Here is a 24,493-nt window from a genome sequence, read left to right on the forward strand (position 1 = left end):
GTGAGATATTTTTCCATTCAATCCTGAGTGCTAAAAACTCTCCAGTTTATATGCAGGAAGACATTTGGTTTTATTGATTCTGTTAGCTGAATAAGTTGAAAATCCTATAACTAAGCAAGCAGAAGGTTGATTTTCTCCTTATTTTAAAGGTTATTAAGAAGGGGACAGATATAGAAGTTATTTGTCTTTGGACAATCTTACACAATCAGAACCATTCAAAATTGGGCCTGCAATTTTTTTTTCCAAAACCCAATATGTCGGCAACCTGCAGTGTAATGATGTCTTTCCTGTGAATACTAATTATACTTTGCAAGAATGTTGAATAAAGTGCTTTGTTATAGATGGGCATGTCACTGTTTCCTTACTTTTCAGTGATGATGAATTTTAAAACAACCTCAAAGTTCCCAAAAAATCTCATCAATTACTTAAGCATTTACCTTCATTTATACCAGAATCCTTTGCCACAAGCCACAACCTAAGATCATTCTGCCCAACCAGCCCATAGCTAGTCCTTTTTGGCTAAACAAAGCTATTTCTCATAAACAGGCTTATACATGCAACAGAGAATGTGTTTTGGATAGGAAACAAAAATTAAAATCAAGTATTGAATCATAGACTTCATGACAGATATAGTCTTTTCCTCTAGAACATACCTTTCTTGTTTCTTCAAAAGAAAAGCATCTATAAGACCATACGAAGATCGTTTTACTGATGATGGGATTTCTCCTTGTTTCTTGGCATCATCTTGGCACTGGAGGGGAGGGAAAGGAGAAGAGAAGAAATAGTATCACACTTCAAAGGGAAAACAAAAAAAATCCAGAAAACCCCAATCAAATGTGAAAAGTAGACAGGATCCTGTTTTCCAAAGTCACAGTTACTAAAAATACCCAAAAAATCTATTCTGGTCTTTGTAGAAATTGACATTCTATCTTGGAGAACAAGGAAACAGTCAGCTTCTAGGGAAATCATGGGCTGTAGGAGCATATCCCAGGTGTGGATGTGAATTCGTAACTGGGAAGAAATGTTGCCATCAAATACTGAGTCCCTGAAAAATCCATCCCAGGCATTGTGTTTCTCACTGAGATTTCCAATTCTTCAGAAGTTTTCAATCTGAATTCTATGTTGCAATTGGAGATCTATTCTAAAAGGGCAGCTGTTTCATTCCTTTGCTGGGGGAGGAGGGGAAGGGGGTTTGGGGGAAGAGAGACAATCTGACTTGTAGAAATGACCATAGTTTTTTTTTCAAATGAAGTTATGCAAATCTGATAGACTAAAGTAAATGTTTCATAAAACCAATGACTGCTTAAATTGTGGGACTAAATTGTTTGTATATAAATATTACCTTTTATATTCCATTTGAGTTTTATGTATATGAACACATTACTTTAATGACCTGCATTTACAGAGTGAGAGCAAGAGAGGCTCTCTCTGAAATCCTCCCCAGCCAGATGGCTGCCTTTTCTTGCATGAGATTAAAAGATGTTTCTCATTCACAGCACTGCTTCTGAGGCAAATTAATATCGCTGGCTAAATTGCTTGTGTTTTTGGAATAAAATTTAAAGAGAACTTTTTAAAGCAATTGGTGTCACAGGTTCTTGGAGCAGATTGCTCTCCAGGTACAGCATGCTGGTTTTAAACATTCAGTAATTAATGGAAAGTATTCTGTGTTAATTGACTGCTTCAGGAAAGGGAAATATAATGACTCCTTATTAATCATGAAAAGAGATGTACAGCATGGAAGCCCCACAATAATTGCGCTAACGGTAGAGAAATGTTAATTAATGAAAAGAACAATGATGTAAGAAATTAGCTGCATAATGCTTGCTCCTGATGGAGGTTAGGTTCTAAGCCCATTACTTAGTGTAGCAACCACTGGATGGTGTTGCCTTAAATAGCAAAAGTCTCTAACCTTTCCCCAGCCACATGTGGAAGACATCTTAAAAAGTGGCCAGCATTTGGGGTTTCCAAAATTGGGAGAAAGGAGCAGAATTCACCTTAAATTATATTTACTTGAAAGACAAGGTCTTGATACTATTACACTGATCTGAACTTCTAATGTCAAAACTGTGTCCATATGAAAATGAGGTCATTTGTAAGTGTAATTTGAGTTCAACACAATAGAACATTCCAACTTGGGTGGGAGGGGGGAGGGAAGAGAGAAGCAGAAACAGAGGCAAGTTATTTCTCCTTGGAATAGCCTGAATCCTGGAATTTCCTGGCACAGACTCTATTTTTTAAATAACTCTTCATTTCTCTTTGTTTTTATCTAATTTTATATCCTTTGGAGAAATTAGAACTTACTTTCAGCGTTACCAGTAACTATTTTTTTCTGTGGAAAAAGGAACAAGGTTTATTAAAATGCAGACTAACCATTGTAACTGCACCCAACAATAGCTAAAAAGGTCTCACAATCATTAGTAGCCACAAGGCCAAAGCCTGTCATGACCACTCCAGTGTGTCTCTGCAGCAGCCACCAAGCGAGACATTTCCATCAGCATGATGGGAAATGTGTCACCTAGGGAATCAGGGACTGGAAAAAAATCAGCAGCAGCAGCATTCTGCAAAATGAATGGGATGAAACATGACTGGGTTGCTTCTTGTATTTAATTCTTCTTGCACCAGCTGATGGGGTTGCTTTTGACTTTTTTTTCCCTTTTTCCCCATCAAGATGGAACATTCTTGGGTTGCAAGGAGCTCTCCTCAGTCACTTCATCGAGCCTATCTACTTACACAGCATTGTGGTGGGGAGTCTACATCACACCGGTCACCTTTCCAGGGTAATGAGTCACAGAATAGAAGACATCGGTCAGCTGCCAACTTCATACAGGCATAACCGGCCACTCCTCAGTGGTAAGAAAAGACCTACTTGAAGGACAAAGGAATTCTTTTCCTGTCCATAATTGTGTTGGATACTGGTCCTGTTTTCACTTCTCAGGTCAAAATGGTATGGCTTTGGGCCACAGTATGTTTTAGAGTTTGATAAGCAGTGTAGAGACTTTTTAAAAAGTAGACAACAGAACCAAATTAAAGAGCTTCTGAGCCTAAGAACAGAGAGCATTTGAGATCTGATATTAAGAAGAGGAACTGTCAAACCAATACATCAATATATGGTTTTAAGTGGGGTTTCTTAAGTCACTGTGTATCCTTTTCCAAGTAATCAACTTGCAAACTCAAGAAGCTCCAACAGTTATTCGCCAGCTTGTGTCAGACAACGACCATCTTCCCTTTTCTGATTCTAAGACGAACAGTAGTTAGCACCATCCCAAGAGCTCTTGGGACATGGTCTCAGTCACAAGGAGCATATTAAAGAATCACATATTTTTGTGAGGTTCTATACAGAGGCACCCCGCAGGAAAGTTTTACTGAAATAAACCCCCAAAAAAAACTGCTTTCAATCATGAAAGTAGGCATGGTCAGAAGATGAAGTGAGTATTGGAACCACTCTTCTTTCTCTACATTATCCAGTCTGGACCTCAGAAAATAGATTTACTGTACTTCAATAGATCCATAATCAAGATTTTTCCAGCTTGATGGGATCTGTCAGAAAATGACATCCAACAACAAAAGCCTTCAAGATGACAAGGTCATCCTAATGCTGTGATGAGAAGGCATCAAAAGACTTAACTGGAAGCTCTCTTTCCAAAGTTGATAATATTTTTCCCTCATCCAGTTCCTTCTGTTTATGGCTCTTGGAATTGAAAATCCATGTGTATTAACTAACACATGTAGTAAAGTGCCTAATTGTCCTTAAAAGGGCTGAAGCATGCCAAGTTTCAATCAATTTGAATTATGGAGCCAAAGCTAAAATCACGCTACTTATACCTCTCTATTAACTAGGTCATATGCATATATAATATGCTATCTAATTTTAAAATATTTTATATATATATAATATGTATACATTATATAACACACATATATCATATAATAGACCTATTATATAATACGTCATCTAATAGGCCTATTAGATAATATACTATCTATATGTATACATTACATAAAATAACATGCGTATATCACATAACATGTATATATTATATAACATATATGCATATTTTCTATGTAACATATATAATATGCATGTGTTGTTATATAATATACATAAATAATCTGGTTAGTGGGGAGATTGGTGAAAATCTTCTATTGAAATCTAGTTAGTTGAAACATTCTCACTGAAATGTCTTGGTTTGGGAGATAATTAATTCCAGGTGCTCATTCTCTTCCTCATCAGAAGCACCATTTATAATAATTTTTAAAAAGAACTGTAGCAGATATCCAATGCCATTCATTCAAAAATTTTAAACCCCCATTGAAAGCAAGTCATGACTGGAAAATAATATAAAGGGGTGGGAGAGGATGTCATGTAAGTATCAATGATTTCATCATTAAGGTAAGACTGGTTTTTGCACAATCTATCATGAAAATGTTTTTAAATGGACAGTTGTTTTGCACTGAGTAGACAAAACATTTGAGTGAGTAAATTATAAAAATATTTATCTTTCTTTTGGTATCATATAAACAAGGTAATAAAAAGAACATGGAAGGGAGAGCAAGTTGAGCTATGTCTTAATCACAGTTTTGCATCTGACCAGCTATGTGACCTTGGACAAGTCACTCAACTTTCATTTCCTCTTTTAAAAAATGGGGATAACAAATACCTGTCCAATTGCATGTATGAGAAAGTGATGTGGAAATTTACAACCAAAATATCAATGGATTCTAAAGCATAATGTATTAGCTTTATCATTCTAAGTGTGACTATTAATCAAGAACAGTGTCATTTTCAAGTTGAAGTAACTCCAAGCAGCTGTGCTTTTAAAAAATCCAAATACAAAGAGAACAATACTTAAATCTTAAGACTAGGTAATTTAGGGAATCCTGTGCAAATAAATTTTCTGTAATTCTTTGTTGACTACAAGGAAAGGGCTTTTAAAGCCTGTTATTTTTCCCGCCTTCAAAGGAGATCCCATTATTCAATAGCACAAACATCTTTTTATATTGTTGCTTTATACTTCCAAATCACTTTCATATATATAACAGTCTTTTAGTCCTATAATAACCCTATCCTCTAAGGTAGTCACAGCACATTTTAGCCTATTCTATAAAGAGGTTCAGATAGCTTATGGCTCTGAATTATACAGGTAGTAAATGGCTGTTAGGACTAGAATTCTAGTATCTGATACCTCATCCAGTCCTTGTCCTACCATATTACCTTAACCTGTAAAGTCATTATCAACACTAAAATTAAATGATATATTAGAATCATGTCAATTCCAGGAGAAATGGTTTACCATAGTAGAGAGAGTACCAGACTTGGAGTCAAGAAAAACTATGGAATTCTGGGTAATTGACTTAACTTCTCTCCACATCATCTTCTATCACGGTAAAGTGAAGATATAATAGCACCTTGCTCATAGGGTCATTGCAAAGGTCAGATGGGAGAGGGGGAGGGAAAGGGAGAGAGAGAGAAAGAGAGAAAGAGAGAGAGAGAGAGAGAGAGAGAGAGAGAGACAGAACACACTTTTCAAGCCTTAAAGTGCTACATGAGCTATGATCATTATGACACCTTGTGCCAAACACAAAAGCAGTGCTCTCTGCTACAAATCCAACAGTAGAAACTCCAATGGGTTGGCCACATTGTTCAAATGTCACATATATGCTCACCAAAGAGACTATTTTGTGGAGAACTCACACAGGGCAAGTGTTCACATGGTAGTCAGAAAAGGACACTCTCAAGGTCTCTCTTAGGAACTTTGGAATTGATTGTGTGACATGGGAGACAATCGCACAGGACTGCCCAGCATGGGGTACCCTCATCAGAGAAGATGTTGTGCTATATGAGCAAAGCAGAATTGAAGTAGCTCAAAAGTAATGAGATGTGCAAATTTAGAGATCCACCCCAAATGTTGCATCTGTAAGGCAAGTGTCACAATTGACCATGAACATGCCTGTACGGTTCTGTATCGCAGAATATGAGACTCTCCATATAGAAGGTAGGAGTAAAACATTTCTTCAGACACCAGAGGATCAAATCCCAAAACCAATAACTTCAATTTGATATAGCAGCAATTGTATACCAAAACCAGTAAGTCCACTTCGTTATAACAGCAAGTAACTTAAAACATAATATCACACTAGAGAGTCAAGCCATCCAGTAATCTTCACCCCTCTGCTGGTGCTTTCCCATAAACACTCACTCACAAGTCCTAGTTGTCTGCTTGCCTATGTCCTCTCTTCCAGGAGTTCTGAGAGCTTAACAGCCACCCTCAGAGTATACACACACTCGCACACACACACCCCTACACCACTTCTCAGGGCCTAAGGGCTTTACACCTCTCCTGACCTAATTAGCAAAAGGGTGTGGGCCTTCCTAAAAACAAGCCTCTCCTAATCAGGCTTCCCTTAATTAGCTCCACCTGAGGCCTAATTGGGAGGTGGGGGTGAGATCTTTAATCAAATTAACACCAGGTATGTTCACCTGGACTCTTTGTGCCCGACCTGTGGTAGAACATTCCAAGCTCATATTGGTCTGATCAGCCGCAGTTGGACACACTGTAACTTGACTCTAACATGTTGATGTCATTTTGATCCTTTTTGAGAATGAAGGACAACAACCATTCTTTGACTCAGTGTACTAAAATACTCTCAAACAGACCTGTGATATCACTTTTATGTGCATTCCCTCTTATGATGCAATCCATGCCTGGTGATCATGTGTAACACAAGCTCATGTTTTCCTGTAAGTTTGTCATGGTCTTTTTAGTTGGGATGGGGAGGGAGAGGAGAAGGTCCCATCCAACATGCAAGAGTTGTTATTTGCTTTTCCTTGGTATCACAAAGACAATATTGTAAGGTAAGCCATTTTGAAACTATAGACAAAACAAAAAGATCACCACCACTAATTAAAATAAGTACAAATGCCCTATTAATTTGCCTATTCTAATTTGGGAGCCATAATAATTGAAGTCTCTCTAAATAGGTTGCATTTAAATGAGTTTAAGAAAATTAACTACAGGTTGATCTTTCCTTAGCTACTTTCTTGAAAAGTTGTATGTAAAATGAGAATTTTGCATTCCATCATTTCCCCAATAACTGCTATTTTAACTTTAGAGACATACATTTTTTAAAAGTTGGTTCTCAAATGTAACAAAAAAATCACACAATAGAATTGTAACAACTTACTTCAAAAAGAATTCTGTTTTTATCAACAAGGGGGAAAAAAGCATTCGTTTTTCTACAAAACCTTGCAAAAAGTTAGCCAAATAGACACCCACCTCACCTAGGATTACAGGATTACCACCAGAAGGTATTTTAGAAATCATGTGGTCCAAGCCTGCCAATTTTACAGATGAGAAAACAGAGGCCCATTCAGTGATTTATCCAAGGTGCCACTTGGGACTTGGTTTTATGTTCTATGATCTTGCACATCCACATAAACATTACTGAGTTAATTTCCCATTTCCATTAGAATTCTCTTTGACTCCATGGGACAAAATGTTTAAGCTACCTCATTGTCAAACCAATTGTTTCAGATGGTTAACAGACTCCCTAACTGGATGAGACTCTAAGAAGGGCTTGTTTTCAGGTATTTGCAGGTAATGGAGAGTTCTTAATTTCCCCTTAATTATAAAGTTGCTACCTTCCAAGTAGAGTTCCTCTCTTAACCCCATATTTGTTTATCTTAATAAATGACTAATGAACAAGGAATTTCTGTCCACTGTTACCTGAAAAGAATAGTATCTAACATGGAATCCTTGCAAAGCACCTCTTATATCTCCTTTAATTTTCACAACAACCCAGTGATTTAAAGGCTTTATTTTCCCCATTTTACAGATGCCAAAAACAAGGCTAAGAAAGGTTAAGTGGTTTACCTTACAAGGTCCCTCAGCCCAGGAAGCCACTGAGAGGGAATTTGAATTCAGGTCTCCCTGACTCAAAAGTCTGGAATTTTACCTATTACACAAACTGAAATGCCTCCCCTGAACTGCAGCCAAGTGTTCTTTTCTTTTGCCAAAGATCCCTAGAGTTGGAAAAAAACAAAGTTGATCATGAAACTACCTCTATCAAGCTACAGGTAACTGCAGATTACAACACCCCCGGGAGAGTCTGGAAGGAGTAAGGTGGTCCTCTGTCGGGGGTGACTTCGAGGCCACATTTGGCCCTCCAGGTCCTCCAAACTTCACAGAACAGGTTTGAAGGCCTGGATTTGGGCAAGAGCATTGCCAAAGCTAGCTCATCAGAGCCCAGCATGATTCTAAGAGTGAGGTCAAAGCTTCACTGGGGAGGAGGTGTAGTCTGTGATACGTTCCCACTTCCAGCTATCCTTTATATGTTGTCTTCACTCATTAGAAGGTAAGCTTCATGAGGGCAAGGACTGTCTTGCTTTTGACTAAATCCAAACTTCACAGAACTGGCTTGGATTCCATCAAAAGATTTCACTTGAGGACCGAGAGGGCCACACATGGCCTCAAGGCCACAGGGTTGCAGGTTCTCTACCCCTTCCTCTAGTTGCATTAGTAAAAAAAAAAAAGGAATTGTCAAAGTAGCCTTTAGAATCATATTCAAAGATGAGTGTGGATCAATAAAATCTCATTACTGCTTGCTAATTACATGGGATGGGAAAAAATGTTCAGGAGACAAAAAAAGACAAAAAGAAAAATCCACCTTATTTGAAAGGACAGGAGGGAACGAGGGAAGAGCAAAAGAGATAGTTTCGGAGAGAGAAAAAGAGAAAATTAGAGAAAAAGAACAGAGACAAAGAGGGAAAGGGTGACAGACAGATAAAAAGAAAACATATTAAGCATTTACTTTGTGCCAGGCACTGTGCTAAGCACTGGAAGGAAATATAAATACAAGAAAGCAAGACAGTCCTTGCCCCACACGGCACTTAGAAGCTCTGAATTCACTCTTGGAGTCACGCTGGGCTCCGATGGGCTAGCTTTGGCAATGCTCTTGCCCAAACCCAGGCCTTCACCACACCTCCAGGCCATTTCCACCCCACACCACACCATCTCCCCTGAGGTCAGCATCTCTACCCAAGTACGAACCATGAACCACCTGACCTAAACTATCAACAATCCCATTCCAACCTATCTTTCTAGACTCGATTCCCATTGCTTTCCCTCAGGCATTCACTATTCTAGCCAAACTTAACTACCTGTTGTTTCCTACACAGGAAAGAATAATTGTCAATGGTTCAGTGTCAATATGGCAGGTGGTTTCTAGTGGAGCATTGGAGTACACACACTCCAGTGACCCATATTTGGCTTTGTGCAATTGAATATTTATCTGTGTCTTAGATAAAGACATAGATGGCATGCTCATCAGGTCTGCAGATGCCACAAAGCTGGGAAGGATAGCTAACACACTGGATGACAGAGTATGGATCCAAACAGGTCTGGACAGGCTAAAACTCTATGATAAATCTAATAAAATGAAATTTGATAAGCATAAATGCAAAGTCTTGCACTTGGGTACAAAAAAATCCAACTATACAAATATAAGATGAGTAGGACATGAACAGATAGCAATTGTTCTGAAGAGGATCTAGGGCTCTTGGCAGATCATACACTCCACATGTGTCAGCAGTATGATGCAGTAGCCAAAAAGCTAATGGAATCTTGGGCTGAATTAGGAGTGGCAGAGCTTCCAGAAACACAGAGGTGATAATCCCACTGTACTGTGCCCTTGACAGACCTCATCTGGAATATCATGTTTAGTTCTGAGTTCATGACATCAGAGTTTTGGCTTATTTTAGAGAAAAGAAGGCTGGGGAGGAGACCACATGATAGATGTGTTCAACTATTCGAAGAGCTTTCGTGTGGAGAGGAATTAAATCTGTTCTACTTGGCTTTGTGGGGTAGGACCAGGAGCACAAAGTGGGGGCAACAAAAAGGGCAATTTAGATTTGATGTCAGGAAAAACTCACTAACAATTAGAGCCGTCTAAAAGTAGTCTTGGAGAGGGAAATGGCAAACCACTCTAGTGTCTTTGCCAAGAAAACCCTAATGGGGTCACAAAGAGTTGGACACAATTGAAAACAGCTGAATGACAAAAAGCAGCCTGGCTGTAAGTGGTAGATTCCCCTTCCTTGGAGACCTCCAGTCAGAGGCTGAGGAGAGATTCCTACATGTTTAGGGCACACCAAAATTCAGGGCTTCTTAAACTTTTTCTACTCAAAACCCTTTCAGCTCTTCTTAGACCATGGGTTGAGATCCCATATGGAGACTAGATTACTACTGATGTCCCTTCCAACTCTCAAATTCCATGATTCTGTGATGTTCCTTTTCCCACCACTTCGACTTTGCCTATCTTGTCCACTATGCCTGGGATGCCCTCCCTCCCTCCCGAACCCTGGCCTCTTCAAGACTCAGTTCAAGAATTCCTAATTCCCTCTAAGACTCTAGTCAAGCACTACCTTCTACACGAGTCCTTTCTTTATCTCCCTACCATCAGCATCTCCCTGAAAAATGCTTTCTAATCACCTTATATATAACGTATAATGTTGTGTTCATTTATTTATGTGTCTATCTGTTGTCTCCCTGACAAAATGGAAGTTCCTTGAAAGAAGGTATTTTGTTTTTGTCCTGGGATCTCCAGGTAACCAAGTACAGTGCCCAACAAAGTTAGGCATTGAATAAATTATTGCTGAATTCTACAATTCACGCCTAGTTCTGTCTTCTGGGGGAAATCAGCCTTGCAACATTGCCTTCAGTGTACTAATAGTCTCTAACCCCAAATTCCTTATCACCTTCTCTTTTCTAAGCCAAAGAATCCCATACCCTATTCCAAAATAAGGTCTATGCTTAAGCTCATATTGAAATGCTTTTGTTTCTCACATAGAATCATAGAGCCAAGGAGGTGAAAAAGATGCCAGGGATCACAGGCTCAGTCTTTCTGTGACCCTTTCTCAGCTTTTCAAATGTCATTTAAATTGTCCATACCTCTATGCATCTTACATTTTGAACTCTGGTATAATGAGAAACAGCTAATTTCCACCAACTTTTAAAAACAATCCTTTCCTGCCAAAGTCCTTCTGCTCCATATCTTTTGAAATTATGATGAGCCACATGGGAGCAGAGAATCACGTTACTAACAGGCTGGAAAATGAAAAATGCATTTCTCTCCTGCTACTACTTAACAGAACAGGCCTGCAAGCTTGTGCATTGTTGGGATGTGTAGGGTAAAGAGACAGAGTCATTTATCATTTTGTATGAGATCCCCTTTCGTGGAACTAAGAAAATCCCCAACACATCAGTGAAGGACTGCACTCATATCAGATGGCCGAACACCTAGCATCGGTAATATCGCTGCTGTCATCGAAGGGAGTTTTGTGAACACTCACAAGCTAATTGGTGATAGCAAGTGTAATGAAGGCATACTCATCCTAGTGGTATACATGTCTCTTCCCTCAAGAGCCCTACACTCCTCCCTCTCAGGAGATCAGAAGACACTGACTTCGTCCACTAGCATTTATTAAGTACCTACGATGTGCCAAACACAGTGTTAAGCATGTGGGATACAAGGAAAGGTAATGATGATGATGATGATGATGATCCTGCTCTAAGAGTACTAGTTGTAGGGCCAGGAAATCTGGGCTGAAATACTGTGTCAGGTAGTTACTAGATGGGGATGATAATTACCAGTCAACAAGCATTTATTCGGTTCCTACCATGCTGGACACTATAAAAACAAAGAGGGAGGGAGGAAGGGAAGGGGGGAGGAAGGGAAGGGGGGAGGAAGGGAAGGGGGGAGGAAGGAAAGGGGGGAGGGAGGAAAGGGGGGAGGGAGGAAAGGGGGGAGGGAGGAAAGGGGGGAGGGAGGAAAGGGGGGAGGGAGGAAAGGGGGGAGGGAGGAAAGGGGGGAGGGAGGAAGGGGGGAGGGAGGAAAGGGGGGAGGGAGGAAAGGGGGGAGGGAGGAAAGGGGGGAGGAAGGAAAGGGGGGAGGAAGGAAAGGGGGGAGGGAGGAAAGGGGGGAGGGAGGAAAGGGGGGAGGGAGGAAAGGGGGGAGGGAGGAAAGGGGGGAGGGAGGAAAGGGGGGAGGGAGGAAAGGGGGGAGGGAGGAAAGGATTTTAGTTGGGACCTAATGGAAGCCAAGGAGATCAGTAGTGGGAGTGGAGCAAGGAAAACATTCCAGGGGTAGCGGACAGCCAGAGAGAATGCGCAGAACTGAGATGATGCATCTTGTTTGTGGAACCACCAGAAATCCAGCATCACTAGATCAAAGAGTACCTGTCAGGGGCAAGGTGTAAGAAAGGTAGGAGGGGGCTAAGTTATAAAGCATTTTGAATAACAGAGGATTTTGTATTTTATTCTGGAGGCCATAGGGAGCCATTGGAGTTTATAGAGTACGGGGGTGACATGGTCAGACTTGAGCTTTAGGAAAATCACTTTAGTAGCTGAATGGAGAACGGATTGGAGTCTGGAGAGACTTGAGGCAGACAGACCTGCCAGCAATCCAGCAGAGAAGTGATAATATTTGTGTTAACTATCTCACAGCGTTGTTGTGAAGAAAGCACTGTATGTTAGCAGTGGCAGCAGCTGTATAAGTGGATAGAAGTCAACTATGTTTGTGTTATCATTTAACTGTTTCATTATTTAGAGATCATCTTGATAATGATGACAACTGAAGAGACTGTGATAACAACCTTATAAATAACATCTCTAAATGGATAAAGCCGTCCATACCATTACATTCATATCCACCTCCAATGGGGACGATTTCTTTTTTTGTTTTGGGTTTTTTTGGAGGCAATCAGGGTTTAGTGACTTGCCCAAGGTCACACACCTATCAAGTGTCTGAGGTCACATTTGAACTCAGGTCCTCCTGACTTTAGGGCCGGTGTTCTATCCACTGTGTCACCTAGCTGCCCCAGAAGTGGGGTGAGGATGATTTCTCAACTAAGATACCTACCAATACAGTTTTCATGTCTGGAAATATACTAGCCTATTCATTGGCAGACAATGACACAAGTTACTTCAATGTATGCAATATGCATATTCCTGAAACAGGGATAGGGATGGTGACTAGAATAGTGATTTCATTGGTAGAATGAACTCCCAGATGAGGAAATTCCCTCTACTGATACAAATTGGTACCTTCTCATCAATTTATAGTCTCAGAACATTGCCTAGAGTTTGGGGGGGGGGGGTGGCGGTAAGCAATTTCTCCTAAGGTCACACATCCAATAATGTCAGGAGGATTTGAACTCAGGTCTTTCTAATGTCAAAGCAAGCTCACTGTCCTCTACACCATGCTGTCTCTTGGGATGAGATGTGTCGTGTAAATTGAATTTTAGCTAATTGGATTGCATTTTAAATACACAAGGAAAGCTCCTAAGTGAAAAGAAACTTATGGGGAATCTTTTACAATAAACCACTTAGCAACAGAAATGATCACTACACCAAGTGATTTATTTCTTTTTGTAATTGTATTTTTATAGACTGAGGTTTTTCCTAAATATAATCCAATACAACAGTCATTTAGTATGTATTCTCTTTGTGTGGAACTGGGATACTTTAAAGGATGGTATACCCTATTTATTTGTCTACACACCCATCAGTCATTATAACGTATCCAATGAGGAGCACTTTTCACATGCGGTCTGTGGAATTCATCTCCACATTTTAATGTCTCATTTTCTCAAATCTTAAAGCTGGAAAAGTCCTATAAAACCATCCTCCACCTCCTTGGTTGTCTGGCCTCCCAGGTATGACTGGGTAAGTTGACTTCCTTGAACTTTACCAACTTGGAATCATCTTCCTGGTTTCCAGCTATAGTGAAAAGGGTTCAGAGCCATGTGGCCTAGACAGAACAGAGCCATCCTGAGGGAACCCTTGCCCCAGGGTGTGGGCACAAGAGTACCGTCTCTGTAGCACTTCCAGTACTTTCATACAGCGTCTCATTCAAATCTCCCACCATCCAGTGACATAGACAGAGCAATGGTGTGTTAGTGGCGTGGCACCTTGGTGTCTGAGGAAGATCTAGGCCAAGTCTTCAGATCCTAAATCAGTGATTTTTTTCTGCCACCATTCAACTTAAGTGCCTGATTAAGCGGCTGAAGGCTGTAGAGAAACTCCACAGTCCTGAGGCCCTAATTAAATATTTATAATTCTGTTTCATATATAACATAATTACTTGGAAATCAACCCAACACATAAATTTTGTTGATTGATTTTTTATAGCCTTATGTGTTTGTTGATGTAGCCGGCTTTTAATAAATGGAATTAAGAGAATATATAGATGTGTTTCTCTATAAATGAATGAAAAGCATTTATTAAGCATCTACTATGTGCTAGGTACCATGCTAAGCATCTCACAAATATTATTACATTTGATCCTCACAACAACCCTGGAGAATAGTTGCTACTGTTACCCCCATTTTACTGAGGTTAAGTGATTTGTCACACAGCCAGTAATGTCTAAGGCCAGATTTGAACTCAGGTTTTCTTAGATCCAGGTCCAAGACTCTATCCACTGTCCTGCCACACTGCCGAGATTTCACAGTTTTCTCCAACTCTGTTCAGCAGCACATGGATAGGAACAGAAACAACAGAAGTAAGGAGTTTGGAAAAGCAAGATAGCTGATAAAATAGAAAAACAAGGGACTTGACAGGAGAGTGTAGAGTAGAAATGATTCGCTAAGGGATCGAGATGGGAAAGGGAAGAGGGGGATCACCTAGGAAAAAACTGAGGGGTTGTATTGCTAAGCAAAATGGGCTCCTTAGCACTTGGTTCAACAAGTGCCCTTGAAGAGTTTGGTTTTTGTTTGCTTTGAGTAATTCAGTGTATTTCATTGAAACTTACTAGGTGCTAAGCCCCAGGCCCAAACCCCTATTAGTTGTGGAACCTATGTGGGTATGGATTGGTGACTGGGGTGGGGCTCAAGGTGGGGCTGGCTAAGGGGAGGTGCTAACTCCAGAGCCATGCCTGTCTTAAGTCTTACTAAATGCTAAGCCCCAGGCTCTAACCCCTATTAGGTGTTAACCTAACCTATGTGGATGTGAACCTCCCAGGGTCCTAAGGGGAGGGGCTAACTCAAGAGCCAATCATAGCAGCCTAAGTTCTGGTCATTCAGATGACGTTTGATGACGTCTGAAGCCCTATAAGAAGGGAGGACAGAGCCATTTGCACAGGGCTCTCACTCAAGATGGCGTTGATGGAGACTCCGGGTAGCTGTAGCTAAGGGCCCCTCCAGCTTGTAACCCGGATGCTGGGACTCTCTGGTAACTATGTATTGGGATTGGAATCAGACAAGGTCTTTCTGTTGATGTTTGTATTTTGTTTGTATTTTATTCTGAAGTTCAGGGTGCTGGATTTTTCCCCTGAACTAAGTGAATGATATTTATATGCTGAATTAAAGTAAGCTTGTCAACCCCTTCACGTAGCTTTCCTTAGTTAAGCAGATCAAAAGAACCTGTGCTTTTGCAGCGTGCTGGTAGTGTTCTTGTTGTTGGGGTTGTGTTGGTCTTTCACCCCCACAGCAGCTGCTAGCCGGATTGTTGAAACGGGTGAGAGATTATAGGTCTCACTAAAGACAAAGAATAAGGTTTAGAGTTGCCAGACAGAGGGAAGGGTGGAATGACAACAGATTGTGGTCAAATAAGGGAATTTTAGAGTTCCTGAACATGGATAGGAAACACTTGAGGGTGATGACAAGACCAAGGGCATGACCACCCCTGTGTGGAGGAATGGGTCATGGGAAATGAATCAAAGAACTGGGAGGTTAAGGGATTTGAGGAAATATCAATATATATGTATATATGTTGAAGTTCTCTGGTATGAGAAAAGGAGCTGTGGAGGAGAGAATGACCATAAGTGAGGAACAGAGCTCATTAAGGGAGAAAGAACATCCCAGGGGTCAGTAGATAATAGCCACATGAATCTTGATTGAGTAATAAATATGTATTGAATGAGCCTCAAAAGATAAGAGGTTACTGAGTGATGGTGGTGACCGTGAGCCTAGAAGTGGCAATGGTGATGAAGGAATGCTGTCGTGACAAGTGAGTCGAGTGTATGACTGAAGGTATAACCAGGAAAGGGCAGCCAGGGAAGCAATGATATAAGGAGGGAGCCAGGTCTCAGTGAATGCACAAAGATTGAGGGAGTGAGAATGGCAGATCAGACGTTCCTGAGATCATAGTGGAAGAATTGGGTCATTTTATAGTGGGAGGTGGCGGGGGCGGGGTGTTAAGAGAGTGGCCAATGAAGGATGGTGAACAGGGTTTGAACAATGGCGACTGAATGTTCAGAATCTGGGGGATGGGTTGGCAGTATGTTACCCACTGAAGAATGAATTCAGACAGGATTTTGTCCACAGGGCATCATCCTTGGGTAGAGATTTCCTACAACATGGATGATTGGGGCAAGAAATTGCAAAGAGAGGACCCAGGAAATAGTAACATAGATCTTATGGAGCTCTGTGTGACCAGACAAAATGTTATGTAATATATTTGATTCACATAAGTAATTCACAATATGTGTGTACAGCCTTTAGTTCCTGGAAACCCTGAGCAATAATAATAAGTCATAAATCTGTAGCAACTTAAAATTTACAAAGCATTTTCCTCAAAACAAGTTTCTGAGGTCGGTAATCCAAATATTATCCTAATTTAACTTAATGAGGAAACTGAGTTTTTGAGAGAGTTAGTAGTTTGCCCAAGATATTGAGTGTTGAGACTCAAACCCAAGACTCCTAAAACCCATCCCAATGCTCTGTTAGAGCCCTCTAAAGAACAAAGCATCATTCAAGCAAAGGAAAAAGTCCTGGCAAGTTAGCTGCAAGGATACTTTCCATGCCCCACGGATTTGCCCCTACTCTCCTACTGCCTGGCATTTCTTTCATCATCCTCCTTGCCATACTTTCAGGATGCCTGCCTTTCCCCCTCCCCACCCCTCCATTATTCTGCAAACACATGGGGCAGAGGACCTGACAGCTGTAAGGAGAGAGGCGGCTGTTTTTTTGGAAAGGAACTCTCCATCAAAGGAGCAGCTGGACCCCTTCCCAGTGGCACAGAGAGAGAAAGGCATAATCCAGAGTCACAGTGGTTTCATTCAGTGTCCCAGCAATGAAAAAAAGGTGGGGAGGGAGAAAGAGGAAGGGAAGAAGGGAGGGATTTTCAAGAACACAGAGAAGGGCTGCATTTGACCCCAGAGAATCCAAGCTTTTCATTTTTTTTCAGTCCAGAATGAGAAACCCAATTAAGGGACCCAGATGGCACAGCCAGGCTCTGTGAACCATTGCTCTGGCCTGACCCCTACAGGGGTAAGCAGAGTGGGGGAGGGGGAGGGCTGTTTCTTTTGGCCCCTGCCTTGCCTGGCTGCAGTTCAGAGTTGCTTCTCAGTATACCTAGTCATCCTTGACCTCGGGGATTGGCTCCTCTTGACAAGGCAGCTCTTGCCCAGTAGAACAGTCAGCAGCTGCCAACGTGCCAGATCGGCTTCCCTTCTTCGGCTCTGAGGGCTCACTAGCTGCCACACTAAATCAGTTCAAGAAGAAGAAAAGTAGTCCACAGAAATAATAGCAGCCTAGGTCTGTTTTCTCAGGACAGTGACCCATGGAAGGGCATCCTGCAATTTTTCAGCCTGGGTGCCAGGCTGAGACTCAGAAATAAAGGAATCGGTACTGGAGCAAGCAGCATGACACAGCGCCTGGGCAGAGGAGGACAGGCACAGAAGCAATGGTGATGTGATGTAGAAGAAAGTGCACATAGACTCGGAAGACCTGGGTTCGAATACTAGTACAGAGACTGATGAGATGTGAGGGGACGTGTCTATTATAGGCCTCTAAAACTGAGAGGCTTTGAGCAAGGAGACAGCAGTCTGCATGACACAATGTGAAGGAAGGTGGCAACCTGAAAGCATTTGGCTCCTGGTCATCTGGGAAATCCCTTCTTACTTCCCAAATACTGCCTGATCTTCTCTTCTCTCCTGCTTTTCTTCCCACTTAAGTCCTTCCCTCTGAAAGTTACAAAGGCTGTGTCCATGCCGGCACCAACCTAACAATTCTTCCTTTAGGGGAAGGACAGCTCACCCCCAGCCTGAGCTGGGCCGTAGAAACCCAACGCAAGCATCGAGTGGGGTAGACATGAGAAGAATTACGACTGTGCGAGTCCAAGTTGGGAATCCAGGCTGCTTCAGAAGCCCCTAACTACTTCATTAGGACATGTAAAATCACCAGATGGGTGGAACTTGGGCATATCAGAAGCAGGTGTCAGTGGTCTAAAGCCTAGTTCTCACCTCCTCTCCTTTTCAGTCCGTGCAAGGAACCTGCACTTACTAGACTTGCCTTTCAAGGCTGGTAATACTTTCACCCAGCAGTCTACACAATTATTTACCAATTTAAATCATTGACTAATTGCATGCGTGCCTTGTCACTCCAGATAAACTTTAAGTTTCTTGAGTGCAAGAACTGTGTCTTCCACTTATTTTATACACCCTTCCCAGCCCCCATCCTCAGAATGCTTCGTACAATAATAAGACCAATGGAGGTAACTGACACATTAAGCAATTGTGGTGCTATGGAAGGAACACGATCTGGAGTCAGAGAACCTAAGTTCTAGCCCTAGTTATGCTTTTTACTACCTTGTTACCTTGGACAATTCAATGAACCTGTGCTTCAGTTTCCTCATGTGTTATGGGTGGGTTATGCTAGACTACGTTGGAAGTCCCCTCCAGTACTAAATCCCTGAGGTTGATAGATAGTTTTTGTTCATATTTCTGTACAAAGCTTTCTGAAACTGTTTTCAAATTTCTTTAGCATGAGGCTGTCCTCACATCATTAACCATAAGAAGAATTAACCTTTTTAAAAAAAAATAATGTCTCTACTATGATGGCTCATCTTTGCATGGATAATCCTTGTATGTTAGAAGGTTTGGCCACTGGGACTCAAGATCTGGAAAGGCTTAAAGTCTATGTTCATTTCCTAAGGACTGGTCTAGCTGAGTTCAGAAACTCAACACCAGATTGGTAGCAACCAATCTGGAAGAGCAGCCATTAAATTATAAAAGGGATGGAAGCTGAATCAGTGGAAGGAGCATACACATTAACAAAAATCAACAAGCATTCATTAAATTCCACATGCCAAGCACATTATAACTCCTTGATGTATAACATTTAAGGCTACGTTATATAATAATTTTATACTTAATATAAAATTAATATGGCTATAGTCTAAATACAACATAATAATTTTAATAAATGCTATTAAATATTGATACTCACTTTCTGGTGTCACTCTCAGTACCTTCCTGACATCCTCCAGGATAAAATAAAAACTCCTCATCTTGGCACTTAAAACCCTTCACAGTCTGACTCCAGTCTACTTTCCCAGACTCATTTTAGATTATCTTCTTCCAGGTACTCTTTGTCTAAGCCAAACTGCCCTACTCACTATTCCCAAACTCAGTATTTCCATCTCCCACTCTCATGTCTTTGGACAGCCTGGGCCCCATGCCTGGAATGCATCTTCTCTCCACCTCTGCCTCTGAAAATCTCTAATTTGCTTCAAGATAGAGCTCATCTAACATCCCCTATAGGAAGTCTTTCCTGATCCCCTTAACTTTTAGTATTCATATCCTCCTCCTCCAATTATTATAATAGACTTATGGGTTTACATAATGCCCACCTTTCCCTCCCCTCCCCACTTGAATTTAAGTCTCCTAGTACGCCTGGACTTTTCTCCATTCCATGCCTTAGTACTGCCAGGGCATTGCATATAGTAGGCATTTAATAAATATTTGTTGCATAGGAGATGGTTTCCATGTAAAACTGGTAAAAAAAAAACAGTGATCTAAACATGTAACAAGTTGTAAATATGAGGAATAAATACTATATGTTATTTCAAGATTTAGGGTTATAAGTCTAGAATTGTAAATGAATACAGAGGGCATCTAATTCAATCTCTTCATTTTATAAATGCAGAAACTGAGACTCAGAGTGATTTGTGGCATAAATAGTTTAGATAATTGTCAGAAGCAGGATTTGAACTCAAACCCTTTGAATCTAGAGTTGGGGGTCTTTGCATTGTACCACTGTTGCTGTTGTTCAGTCCCCTTCAATCATATTTGTGACCTTGTGGGCCACATCGTCCATGGGGTTTTTGTGGTTTGTTATTTCCTTCTCCAATGGATTAAGGCAAACAGAGGTTAAGTGACTTGCCCAGGGCCACACGGCTAGTGTCCGAGGCCACATTTGAACTCAGGTCTTCTGACCTTAGGCTCAGCAAGCTCTATCCCCTGAGCCATCCAGTTGCCCTAATGTACCATACCACCCCCAGTATAACATACCACCGCACATTTATTATTTCCTACTTGTTATATTCTTAGGAACCCCTTTTCAGGCCAGGGACATTCTGATGCCTTATTCTCTTTTGACAGGAGTGAGTAACGCCGAGCTGCGCCAGCCAGGAAAATCTCCTCAATTCAGCGTGAACTGGATTATGGGTAATGCAGACCTAGAGGTTATTAATGCCACCACAGGGAAAAGAAATTGTGGAAGCTCATCCAGGCTCTGCAAACACGTGCTCTCTGCCCGTTGGGCAAAACTTTATGGAAAGGTAGGCCATGCAATTTGCCTTTTTGTAGGCAAACTTGGTAGCCTTAGACCCAATGTCATACTCCACATACTAGGCCCAATACTCCTGCTTAGGTGACGATGAGAGCACTGCTCTATGTGATCAGCTCTGGTTTTCATTTCCTTTCTCCCCAATGGCCTAAACCAATATAAATGCCCCATCCTCGCCCTCCTTCAAAATTGTGTATTATGCCCCAGGAAGGGAATGCTCTATTTTAGAGCCTTGAGATCGTATAACTGGGGTTCCAAGCATACAAACAACCATCAATTTCCCCGAGAAGCCCTCAAACTGTACTTTTGTACTTTATCCAACAACCAGACTGAACTGTCTACCATACTTGCTACCCACAGACCAGAGCAGTAGAAAACAAGACAACTGCCCTAGCACTACCATGTCCAGAAGTCTCGGAGGAAGAGACCTGAGAATCATCTCACGAGGGTCACATCATTTTCCTCACCCAAGCACTGAATTTGAACAACAGGGACAGAAAAATTTTTGTCTCTTCCTCATCTCCCAGAGAGCATATTTAAGGAAAACAGCTATCTCCTTTTTCTCTTTTCAAATCCCTTAAATCAGTGTGTTGGAAGAAGAATATGTGCTGATGGACAAATCCCCTAGTCTTGAATTCAAATAGAAATGGGGACCATTAAACCATCCATAAGGATCTCTGTGGGCCATTTGTTGACTTGAAAACCACACGTTTATATATTTTTAATTAATACATCAACACATTAAAATCATATAGGAACTATGTTTCAATGTGGTTTGGACTGCACTGGGGAGTTTTGTGGGCCACAGATGGCCTGCACAGGCCTCTGCACTATAACAGCCAAGTAGAGAGTCTGTTACAAACTTCAAGCTCCTTCCCATTAGACATTCTACAAGAATGGTGAGGGGTAAAAGTAGCTTAGACTTCTGATAATAGAGACCTCAAGGACTCTCCCTATTCTGACCTACTACTTGGGTACCTGCTAGAAGAAAAGGAGAAAAAAAAATACTTCAAACTCGGGTGAAAATCAGCTTCATTAGACCCAGAATCCAGCAAGCGGTACCTTCAAAAATCAAACTCTTTTTCATATCAACCATTTTTATGACAGATTTTTTTCAATAGCCTTTTTCTTGGTCAGTTATCACAATTAGGATTAATTATATAGAGATTATTTTTGAAGCAGTATCAGAACCACATATTTATAAGCATTTTGATCAAAAAAATTAGGGGCAAAAATAGATTAAATGTGTATTCCTTTGGTCACTTACAAAATAATCTTACCTCTAAGGGCCCATATTTCTTCATAAGGAAGACCTGGTATAAGGGACAGAGCATGAGAATTTTAGTTGGTGGGCCTGAATCCCACTCCCAGCTCTGCCACTAACATGGTCACTTCAATTCTGGGTCTCATCTTCATCATCTTTTTAAAATCAGAGAGCTCAAACTCCAGGATCCAAGACAGGACTGCTTGTAGATCTCTATAGAGATGGGGCAAAGAGAAGAGGACCACAAACTTCCAGATCAGTATGCGACCTGAATTTGAGACCAGAGGGCTACATCATCTTTATGTTCCTCTTTCCACTCTAAAATCAAGGCCTTTGGGGCTGTGTTGAATTTATCTGTTGGCAGGTTTTCCTGTAAAGTTACAGGATTTAGGTTGTTTGCAACCATTAACATGTATCTGCTTTGAGGGCATTTTGGAGTTCGGTTGGTTTTTTTTCCTTTCACATAATGTCAAAGATGTACTATTGGATCGACTAAGTTAAGACTTTGGTAGGTCAGAGGGAGTCATTGATTTAGTCCTCCTACAAAACAAAAGATGCTTTCTTTTCCTGCACATGCTTGGGGTGATACTGGACTGTGAACACACGTCTCTGTCTCCAAAGACTGTTTCTGGCAGATACCTCAGTTTGACTTTCTAATGAGCATTTGCCCATAACTAACCCAAGGCCCTTCCCACTCCTTCCTTTCTCTCCCCCTCTCCATGCCTCCACTCCAACCTCTCAGCACTGGATACTGGCAAGCAGCCCTGCTGTTTAAATCCATGTCCTGCTCTGATTTCATGGTGCTGGCCGTTATACCTTGAAACTGAAAGAAGGAAAAATCCTGTTTCAAACTATCTGAATTCCTTAGGTCATTTGGTTAATAGAAAGCCCTTATTTTATTTTTAAGGCTCTGCTTAAAAAAAATCTTCCCACCTTTTCTTTTTTTCCTTCCATCCCTACCGCATTCCTATCACCCAAAACCTACCACCCTAGCAGGAAAGCCATTTGTTTTAGCCTTTTATCGCACTAAAGTCTGCTTGAACAAAGGCTCCTTGAACCAGTGGGCTTGCCAAAAAGGTGCCTGCCAGGCACAGCTCTCGCGTACAGTTATCTCTTTAATATTTTACAATGTTTTTTTTTCAAAAGGGCAAACACGCAGAGATCCCTGTTAGTTTGTTGCTTATGAAATTCATAGGGAAGATTACTCAGCTGTTAAGAGCCCTACACCCCTACCCCAGCTCCACTCTGTTGGCTTATTTGTTTGTTCTCTCTGATTTCTGTTTCACAGCTGAGCACACGGATACCAAGCCATGGAGATGCGCCATCAGTGTACTGCGAGGCCAAGCTGGTGGCCCAGACTTACCAGTCTGTTAAACAGCAGCTGTTTAAAGCATTTCAGAAAGCAGGTCTGGGCACCTGGGTGAGGAAACCCCCAGAGCAAGACCAATTTCTACTAACTGTATAAATCATTAGACTCCTTTGCTACTCAACCAGATTGAAATAAGTGGAGAAGGCCAGGGCAGGACGAGTGAGCTACACAAAGGGATTGTGCTGATCAGTTTTCCCTTTTAGGTCCCAGAAAGACATACAAGCAAAGCGTACTGTATTTGAATGAGGCACAAAAATATGGCTTTGGAAACCATCGCTTCTCATTGCCAACACCCTTCCATGGTTGTGAATGCCAAGACTCCTGTCTGGCATACGTAACAGTGCCACTGAGTGATGCCATGTTCCTTCCATTTCTTCCCCAGGATATGATGCTGGGTGTGATTCCTACCTAGGATTCTGGGGTAATAGTCACAGTTTAAAAAAAGAGGTACCAAACTAACCCCAGCTTAAAATGAACTCAGGTACCACCAACATCCCCAACCATCCCCCAACTTTCCAAACAAGCCAAAAGTGGAGAATAAATCCCCCTTCTAGTTGCCCCACCTCTATAAGGGTGGAGATAACACAAAACCCAAAGGAAATTCCCCTACTATAGTGCACAAGTTCTCCATGGACCCTCTTTCATGATAAGATTTTTGAGTGACTGGTAAAGGCAAATCTAGCATATAACTTCATCTTTATTTGGCCTGCTCAGACACCTGAAATTTTACCTTTAGAGTCACTTCACTAGATGGATGCATCTTCAAGAGGTCTGCACTAAAATAAAGATCCCCCTGAAAGGAGTAACATGTTAATCTAATACCTATTAACATCCTCACTGTGATTAGTTTATCAGAAAACTAGCAGTTACTTTATAAAAGGCAGAGCTGGGACCCAAGAGAACTAGAGAAAAGATGGGTAAATTTTAAGTATTGAAGGAAGGTTCAGAAAAGGCCGAGAGCTTGGAATATTGTCTTTTGGAGCATGACTTCTTACAACTTTTCAAGATGGAACAATTTGGTAGGGAGGCTCTGTGCCTGGCAAGGGCATAGTCATTGGATCATAGGGTCATAAGCTGCTGCTTGTGTTACTGACACCTATGGATAAAACATCTCAGCTCTGCTATTAATTCAACTATGTGAACTGGGGCAAGACATTCCCCTTCTCTGGTATCAGTTCCCTGGAATCTATAAAATGAGAAACTAGATGATCTCTGAGGTCCCTTCAGTCCAAGGGGCAGCACAAGGGTAGCAAATAGTTCAAGAAAGGATGGACACTGAAACGAGAGAGAAGGGAAG

General features: G+C 41.3%; 1 protein-coding gene across 1 annotated transcript in view; it reads left to right on the top strand.

The window, feature by feature from the left end:
• The window catches only part of ADARB2 (adenosine deaminase RNA specific B2 (inactive)), a 196,335-nt gene extending 172,440 nt beyond the window's left edge, over positions 1-23,895 (top strand). Inside the window, exons 7-9 of the mRNA XM_036760531.1 lie at positions 2,669-2,850; positions 20,377-20,555; positions 23,116-23,895. Coding sequence (XP_036616426.1) covers positions 2,669-2,850; positions 20,377-20,555; positions 23,116-23,292 — 538 coding nt within the window. The 3' untranslated portion in view covers positions 23,293-23,895. The remainder of the gene's footprint in view (positions 1-2,668; positions 2,851-20,376; positions 20,556-23,115) is intronic.
• Positions 23,896-24,493: the final 598 nt, after the last annotated feature.

The sequence above is a fragment of the Trichosurus vulpecula genome, chromosome 5 (genome assembly GCF_011100635.1).
Source record: "Trichosurus vulpecula isolate mTriVul1 chromosome 5, mTriVul1.pri, whole genome shotgun sequence".
In the NCBI taxonomy this organism is placed as follows: Eukaryota; Metazoa; Chordata; class Mammalia; order Diprotodontia; family Phalangeridae; genus Trichosurus; species Trichosurus vulpecula.